This window comes from Neophocaena asiaeorientalis, unplaced genomic scaffold (genome assembly GCF_003031525.2).
Source record: "Neophocaena asiaeorientalis asiaeorientalis breed wild unplaced genomic scaffold, Neophocaena_asiaeorientalis_V1.1 scaffold1004, whole genome shotgun sequence".
In the NCBI taxonomy this organism is placed as follows: Eukaryota; Metazoa; Chordata; class Mammalia; order Artiodactyla; family Phocoenidae; genus Neophocaena; species Neophocaena asiaeorientalis.
The window spans coordinates 235,991-244,736 of record NW_020174276.1 but is presented as its reverse complement, the minus strand read 5'-3'; the positions used below and the strand labels follow the sequence as shown (position 1 = coordinate 244,736).

Sequence of the window (8,746 nt, the reverse complement as noted above, 5' to 3'; positions counted from 1 at the left end):
TTGGAAAGCCACACAAGACCGGGTCCCAGATGAGTTGAGAACAAGGAAGTGCTGGGTGTGGTGCAAAGGGGTTGGAAGGAAGGAGGGTGGGTGTGTGCTGGACAGGGAAAGGTGGCTTCTGGGGAGGGGGAGGGGGAGGGGGCCCCTCGGGGTGGAAGGACTGACAAGAGCAAAAGCCCCCAGACACACCGCCTTGGCACGTCTCCCGAGCTAGGCCATGACCGCACACTGTCCGCCCCACCCAGCAGGAGCCACAGCTGTCTCTGCCCTTCCCCTGCCTCACTGTGCCTGGGCCCGGCCACGGCTCAAGTTTCTGGAGGCTGTGGCCTCCCAGTTGGGCGTCTGGGAGAAGCTCAGGACCTCAGCTCCTAAGGGCTGGGGACCCAGCTCAGGGCCCATGTCCCACTCCCTTCACCTACAGGAGATGTGAAAAGCGGGGTTATTACTGGGAATGTCCTCGAACCCTGAATCTCCCAGACACTCAGGGTCTCCACTACCCCCGCCCTGGGAAAGGGCACTGATCTGGAGGCCCCGAGAACGATAGGGGCCCCCGCACCCTCTAGAGAGCCCATGGGTCCTCGTCACGCCTGGGGAATCTGCATCTTGCCTGCCCTGCCCCCTATGCCCAGCTGGTCCCCGCAGGAAGCTGGGCCCTCAGGGCCCCTTCCCCAGGAGCTCCCTCCCTCCCTCCTTCCCTCAGCCTGTCCCTTGGCCTTGGTTTGCCCTTGGTGCGGCGGCAGTGCTTCTCTACGCCTTGCTCTAGACCAGCCAGAGGCCTTGGCCTTCCTGTGGGTTCAGGGGACCGGAGAGCTGCTGTTGCCGAAGTGCTTGCTGGGGTGACCGAAGGCAGCTGCAGCCCCTCTGGCTCTGAGCACGCACTGGTCCAGCAGGGCCCCTGAGGTGGCCCAGGTCCTGGGTGCAGGGGCAGTGGCCGGCAGTTGGCATGGACTCAGGTGGGCACCCTGCCCAGAGCAGAGGCCAGATGCCATCAGAATTGGATTAGGACCACATGGAGCAGCTCTCGGCTAATCTGCCCTCTCCTTTCCACGAGTGCCAGTGGAGGCCAAACGGGGGAAGGGCCGGGGCCCAGGTCTCCCCAGCTCGGCCTAAGACCCAGCTGGCTTCCCTGGCTTCTGGAATCCTCCTGGATAGCTGACAATGCGGAGCCCACTGATGTATTTGCTGCCCGGAGAACAGCAAGCGCCCTCCTCCAGTAGAGCGCGCACCGCCCTGGTCTCCTCACCCTCCCCAAAGCACCAGTCTGCTGGCACCCCAGAGTCTGCCCGCCTTGCCAGGGGGTGTGCGGGGGGAGGCCTGGGCTCAGCTAAGTCGTCCCTCCCCCAGCTCAGGTCACTGTCTGAAGCAGGAGCGGGAACGTCCAGGTGAGAACTCTGGGGCCTTGAGGGCTCCCAGGGTCGGAGATGGGAGGGTGGTCCTCGAACCGCTCGTTCTTCGGGATGCAGACCAAGCCAGGCTGGGGTCCCTCTGTTGGGGCCACCCACCTGGGCACCCGCCCTTCTTTACGCCCGCCCCTCCGCAGGCACCGGGCGAGCGCCAGAGCCTCTGTGGCAGAATCGGGCGCGTTCCCAGGGGCCTTGACATTTTACATATTTAACAAGGCCTGACAGGCAGAGGAAAGAGCTACCAGCTGAAGCCCATCTGCTTCCTTTCATCTGGGAGAGGCCAGAGCCCTTGCGGCTAAATGGCCCTCCACCCCGGCCTCCCCCGCCCCACCCCGGCCCCAAGTCCGGGGGCTGGGGGGAGGGGATGGGCGAGGAGGAGAGCAGGAGAGAGCTCCTCCGGCCCTGAACCAAGCCATCTGCCCCGATCACACACCCACACCAGGCCGGGTCCCTTTAGAGCACAAAGCAGGAGAGACCCAGGCGGCCCCTCAGAGCTCCTGAGCTGGCCGTGCGGGCGCCCCCTCACCCAGCCTCAGGCCCACCTCCTCTGCAGGGGCGGGGGCAGGAGGCATCTCCACTCCCCGTTCCAGCCCAGGTGTCACCTGCACACAGACGGAGCCAGAGAGCAGGAGACAAGGGTGGCGGCCAGGGCCCTGGGTGGACAGAGGTGTGATAGCCGAGACAGGAGCTGATGCAATCGGCCGGCATTGGCCGGCAGCAGCCCTGGCACCAGCAGCCCTGCCGGGGAAGCGGCAGCTGGGCCAGAAATGCTCCGGCCTCTGGAAACTGGGGCCAAGCCTGGCTCCCGGGGTGCCGGCCTCCCAGCAGACCCAGCGGGCAGGACTGGGGAAGGCTGGTGCAGGGCAGGGCAGACGTCTGCTCTGGAGCAGGGGAAAAGGGCCACAGGGCGGAGGGGGGGACCAAGGCGGCAATCAGGCCTCCACCCCTAGAACCTTCTAGAGGACACACCCCAGGCTCCCTAGAGGCTCCCTGCAGCAGATCTCAGAGATATACCGTCTCAGATTTGGACCTCTTCAGGATGGCCTGCGCTGGCGCCACCTCCACGCAGCAGTATACCTGGCCCCCACCCCAAGCCCCTCCCTAGAGGACCGAACCCTACGCCTTTCCTCCCCTTCCTGCCCCCCTTAACTGCACGGAGGGCCGAGCATATGGGGAACCGGGGGCACTCGGTCAGGGGCTGCCCCGCTCGTCTCTTGGAAGAGCTGCTGGGGTTTCAGTTTGGGGCCCATCCCGCCAGCACGTGCGATTCGGTGCCGGCTTCTCCCTTCCTCTTCTCTGTCGTTCCATTTCCAGTTAATCCAAAGAAGAGACGCAAGCGGGAACTGCTGATTATGGACGCACAGGTGCAGGGGGTCGGGTTGCCCCACACAGAGCACGTCCCACTCGGGGGGAAATGGGAGCGCACAGGCACGATCGTGGTCATGGTCGTGGTCAGGAGTGCCTCTGGGAAGCTGCTGCAAGCCCACCCAGCCCTTGATGGGGCCTGCCCCCGGGGCTAGAGAACGTCTGCAGGGAGGAGTGAGGGGCGGTGCAGGGCCGTGCATCCCCGGCGCACACGCCGCCCGTGCCAGGGCTCTGCTGGCAGACTTACCCTCCGTGGGTGAGGTCTTCAGCCTCCTGCAGAGCCCGCCCACATCCCCGTAGGTTTCCTGGACTTTCTGCAGCGCCTCGGCCCCTCGGAGCTCCATGAGGGAGCGCAGCTCAGCCAGTGTGCACCCAAAGCCCCCTGCGTGGGGGGCCTCCCGCTGCTGCTGGGGTTTGGGGTGGAACTCGATGGAACTGTTGGCCACGTCCCCCATCCTGCCTGTGGCGCGGGAGGGGAGGGTGTCCTCCAAGGTCCCAGCGCCTGGGTGAGGTGCGGCGAGGCGGCGGCAGAGGGAAGTGGCCGCACACAGACACCTGGGGAGAAGGAGGTGAGAAGAAGCCCGGGGCTCGGTTGAGACAAAACCAAGGTCCACTCTCCTGGAATGTTCTCTGCAAATCTGCACTCCGACTCACTGAATGCAGAACTGCCCTCCCAGGCCCACCTGCCAGCTCACCCTCGCTGCGTGGGGAAGCAGGCGGCGTCAGAGGCTCCTGGTGGGGACCTGCCGCCGCCAGCAGTAGCCAACCTGGGATGCGAGGCTCTCACTGCCCCCTAGTGCATCTGGGAACCCACACCGAAGCAGGGGTGACGTGTCAGGGTTGAATAGTGGCTGGTCTTGCCCTGGCGCGGTTAGGTTATCTGTGCCTGTGCCCAACCTCGAGCTTTCCTCGTCTGCTCCAGCACGCTCCCACGCTTGCCTGATTAAGACTTGCCCGGTGCAGCCGGCATGCTATAAATCCCTGGGGGCAGTGGTCTTCTGGCGCGGCCTCTGCGGCTCAAGGTTTCAGGCCTGGCTCTGTGCAGGGTTCCGGGGAGCAGGCCAAGCCATGGACAGAGCCAGCTGGGCGCTAGGTCAAGGCTTAGCGTGCAGGGTGTTTCTGCTGCCTTGAGGGGACCTGGGGTCGGGGGGCAAGGGAGGAAGGGGGGTGCGGTGGGGAGGGTAAAAGGAGAGGAGAGGGAGAGAGGGAAGGGGAAGGAGGGAGGGAGGCAGAGAGCGGAAGGGGAGGGGGGAGGAGAAAGTGGAAAGCAGCCGCAGGTCACTGGTGACTTCTCTGTCACCCTGGCCCCCAGCCCAGTGCCACCCACTCCCCTCCACGCCCCTCTGCCCTCCAGGATAACAGCAGAGCGTCAGGAAGTTGTCGTCCCTCGCACTGTCCCCACACCCCGCCGCCACCAACCCACCTGCCTGAGGAACCTCGGCACCTGGCTGCCCTGCCTGCCGCCTTCACAGGGTCTGGTGGCGCGGGCCACGGGGGTCCTGCTGGGCCGCCCCTCCTCGGGCCCCTAGCTCCTCCTGCTGGCCTTTCCCCACCTCTCATTCCCAGCTTGTGGCCTGAGTATGAGTGGTAGCATCCCCCAAGGCCGTGCACTAAGCTCCCCGGACTGAATCAGTCTCAGCGCACGTGGCCTTGGCCTTCACACCAGCAAAGAAGCCTCCTGGCGGTGAGGCTCCATTGGGCCCGATCCCTCACCTTTGGGGAAGCTCCTGGCTCAGAAGGATCCTCTTGGAAGCAGAACTCGGCCACCAATCCAGGTTTCTGATCTAGAACCGCCCATGGAAACACAGTAACCCAGAGCCTCGTGGCCTCTGCTCTCAGGAGAGCCCTTACCTCTCTGTGAGGCCAGCGGACGCCAGGAGCATGGACGTGCCACAGTCCTCAGGGGATGAGACCAAGGTCCCTGGGAAACAAGGTCCACTCCCCCATGCCCACAGGCCTCAGGGGGTCTCGGAACATGGTGGAGGCCTCAGTTCCTCTGGACACTGGCCTCACGCTGTCAAGAAAAATCTCACGTACTTAAGGCAGTCCCGCCAGAGAGGTCTGGGAGACAGAGAGGCACCTCAGCTAATGGCCATCCAAAGTGAGCCAGGTTTTAAAAGTTTGGGCACCTAAGTGTTAACTCTCTAGATACTTTCTGCACGGAGCAGCCTTCATTGCCAGAAGATGTGGGGACAAGATGGCGGACACACGAATGCACCGTCCTCTCCGCTCCCACGCATCTCCCCACCTCCTGTCCCTGCTGTTCACCATCTGACCAATCTTTACTGAGCATCTACTGTGTGCCCGTGCTGGCCACCTCTGCTGGGGACAGAGAGGTGGGCAGGACTGAATGGGTCCCTGCACTCTCTGGCCGGGATATGGGTGCCTAGCAGTCCCCGCTGGTGGGAGAGATGGAGATAAGAGCTTCAGAGCAATGGGGGCGCAGTTTCGGTTGGGGGCCGGGGGGCCAGGGAGGGAAGAGTGTTCTGATACCAGGAAGGAGGCGGATCCCATGGGGCCACGAGCGGCAGAGGCCACCACCGAGCAGAGGGCTGCTGGGTGATGATGGACTGTAGGGGCAGAAGCCGGGAGACGACGGAGGGGGGCTGCAGGAGGGGTGGGGGCAGGGACCCCGGGGGCACGACCGGAGCTCAGGGGACTTGAAGGAAGCCAGGCTTCCGGGAGGTCGGGGCACGGCAGGCTCCTTCTGGGGTGCTCTGTGAACGCACCTGCCCAGCCAGGTGGGCACAGCAGGAATCCTCTACCATCTGTCAGCTCGGGAAACTGAGGCTTGGCCAGGTGAAGTGGCAAGGCCACAGGGATGCCTGGGTGTCCCGCTTCTGACTGCAGGGTTTCAGGAGGCGCTGGAGGCCGTGATAGCAGCTTTTGGGCCACCCGAGCTCCGCGGCCCTCTGCAGACGCCGCGGGCCGTCATTCCCCCGCAGCGGTTTCCTTCCCCTCCTTTCTCTGCCCTGAGCTCCGTGCCCCTGTCTCTCCATTCCCGGAAGGTAGCACCCTGGGTGAAACTGGCGGGGTCGGGCTCTGTCTCCCCAGCCCCCTAGCCTGTTGGTTGCTGGAGGGGAGGGCGGGGCCGGGTTCATCCGCGGACGCTCCGCTTTGCCTTTGACCAATGGGCGCTGTGAGTTCCGGTCGGATGGGGGGCACCCAGCAAATATGTGAGTCACTTGTCCCTGAGCAGAGTTCCCAGCCCTGGCTGAGGGGAGTGGCCAGCGCTCACCCGGGGCTCTGATGCCCCTGCATTCCAAGACCTTGCAAAGTCGACCCAACGAGCTACCAGGGCCTCTCCAGAACTTCTCTCTAAAAGGGAAGCCAGATGGACAATTTGTTCCTTTTATCCTTTTGGCCTCTACACCCTCTCTGTGGAGACCAGTTGAAAGGCACCCAGCCCCGCCCACATGACACTGGTGGGTTCCAGGGGGTGACCCAGTCAACCGCCCATGGTTGGGTGGGCTCTTGGGCCTCCACCCCGACAACCAGGGCTCACCCAAGGGCGGCTTCATCCCCCCCCGCCCCCCCGCTCCCTGCTCCTGTCCCCAGGTGTGGCCCTGCCCTCCATTAAGCAGCAGCCGCGGCCCAGACACAGCCACGCCAGGGCCTTGGGCTGCTCCTAACTGGTGTGCTGTCGCCACTGCGGCCAACTGGGCCCAAGGTGACTCACGGTAAGGGGACCGGGCAGGGAGTCGAGGCCTGGCCTTCTGCCCTCGCCGCAGCCCCGTGGCTGGCCTTGCCGTCGCTCCACGCCTCCGTACCCCCGGCACCCTGCCTGCGCCGCAGCCCGCTCTCTCTCCCTCGGCCCCCGCCAGGCCCCACGTGCCGACCAGCACCCCACAGGCCTCCCTCCAGTCGGGTGGCTGGTCACCACCCTGCTCTGGCCACCGCATTGCCCTCTCTGCCTCCAAGCCGCACTGGCCTCCGGAAAGCCGAGCCCTTGTTTCAGTCCTCCCCTCCCCCGTCAAGCAAAAGGCCACATTCCTTCAAAGGACCCCCCCACCCCCCAGCTCTTGTCGTGCGCTGGCTGTTCAGCCATGCCCCACACCGGTCTGTCCACACATGCCCACAGCACTGCTGGCCCTGCCACAGCACACGGCCTGACCGCCACACCTTTCTGTCCCCTCTCCCCCAATGGCCTCTGACGAATCTGAGCGGCCATCCAAGCGGACCGTTCTCCAGAGGGTCCCCGCCAAAAGCGATTGCTGCCGAGTCTAGGATCCCGCGACTGGCTCTACTTCGCTCCGCTTGGCATGACAACGACCCGTGAGCGGGTCTTTCCCGCGGTTGGGTCATCAGCTCTGAGAGACACGTGGTTATTGATTCGGCAAGAAGTCTACCGCATGGTCAGCCCTGGGTGGGGACAGGGTCCTGGAGGAGTGAGTGAGCGGGGCCTGGGCGGCCCAGGAGGAGCCAGGAGCCTTGGGAATGCCATGACCCCCAGCTCGGGGCCCCTTAAGCGGGAGACGGTGGTCCTGCTAAACTTCCTCTTCGTTAACTCCACAGGCCACCGGGTACAGGGGGCATCAGTAAAATCAAGGTCTGTCTTGAGTGACTGGTGGCCGCTGGAGAGACCAAGGAGCATATACTCTTGTTTCCCTGGGTTCTCCGCAAGCCTGGGCAACGGCCTCCCTCCGTCTGAATAAGGACAGCAGCCATCACCGAAATGGCCAAGAACAGAAGTGACTTTCCGGCCTGGGCTGGCTGCCTAGAACGGTTTGTAGGCACCAAAAGGGCAGGGAACATACCATTTCTGTACTCTTTCATCTCTCAAACCTTAATTGGCTTAATTGAGTTGAAAACCTCCATAGAGGGGGACTCGGACCTTCTGGCTTTTGCTCCATCCTGGCCCAAACTGGCCTGCACTGGTGGGTGGTGGGAGCAGACCCGCTGTGGGCCCCCTGGCCCGCCTCCCCATGGCTCCGTGACTTTCAACAGGCTGCTACCCAGGGGGGCGACAGGCACGGTAGGAGATAGCTCAGCTGCAGGCCTGGACATTTGGACACCTGTTGCCCCTGGGCCCCGTGACTCATGTCCACCCAACCAGAAACCCAGGAGTCCTCTCCCCCCTGCACCAGCCCTCCCTGGCCACCGCGGACCGGGCTTTGGGGGCTCTCCCAGCACCTCTGACTTAATTTGCCCGGGTCCCCCACTTCGTCTCCTTGGCCCTCCCTTCAGGCCCTGGACAGCTGGGAGCTTCCTGGATGAGATGGGGGCACTTGTGCTCCCAGGCTCCCCTTTCTTGGCATGCTAATCCAGATGCTTCCCTCATTGCATCCTCATAGACACCCTGTGAGGGCAAGGAGACGCCTTCTCTCCTTCTCAGACCTCCTGGCCTCGCCTTCCAGGTCGCTGAGGAGAGAGTCAGGCCACCCCTGGCAGCTCAGCCCCTGGGCTGCCCGGAGCGGAAGCCCTTCTGCTTCCCCAGCAGCCGGTCCTGCGCTCTACCCAGCGCCTTCACAGCGGAGGCAAGGGATGGAGGACGAATCCCACCTGCCGGCCCCCCCAAGTCACAGGTCGCAACGCGTTAGAATTTACCGCCGTTCACAGTTGTGGAGACACAGTCCCACGGCAGCTGCTGTCTGACCCCAGTCTGCAGTTGCTGGGGGCCGAGTGGAATCTGTCCCCACACTGGTGACCGGGCATTTGCCGCTGGCACCGCCACCTCCCTGGGGTGGATGGATCCCGGCTGGTGGCACCAGCCAGAAGTCTCTGGTGATGAGAACACTCCCCCGTTGTGAGTACACCCGGCCCAGGACACCACGCTCCGAGACGAGAAGGGAGCAGAAGCCCCTGAAGTCGAGTCCCAAGTCCCATCTGAGTCCCATCTGAGGCAGTGTCCCAGGGTACAGGATGCCGCCTGATGCCCGCCCGCCTGCCCCGTGCCCTCCCTGCAGAGCCAGCAGCAGAGGCACTCGCCGTGGGGATTCCTTGAAATAACAGTCCCCTCCTCTCTCCGCCTCTGGGCG

At 64.2% G+C, this 8,746-nt stretch overlaps 1 protein-coding gene across 1 annotated transcript in view; it reads right to left on the bottom strand.

Annotated features, from left to right (window-relative positions):
- The window catches only part of ATP2B3 (ATPase plasma membrane Ca2+ transporting 3), a 31,234-nt gene extending 27,917 nt beyond the window's left edge, over positions 1–3,317 (bottom strand). The window contains exon 1 of the mRNA XM_024755843.1: positions 3,016–3,317. Within this exon, the coding sequence (XP_024611611.1) occupies positions 3,016–3,223 (208 nt within the window). The 5' untranslated portion in view covers positions 3,224–3,317. The remainder of the gene's footprint in view (positions 1–3,015) is intronic.
- Between the last annotated feature and the right edge of the window lie 5,429 nt (positions 3,318–8,746).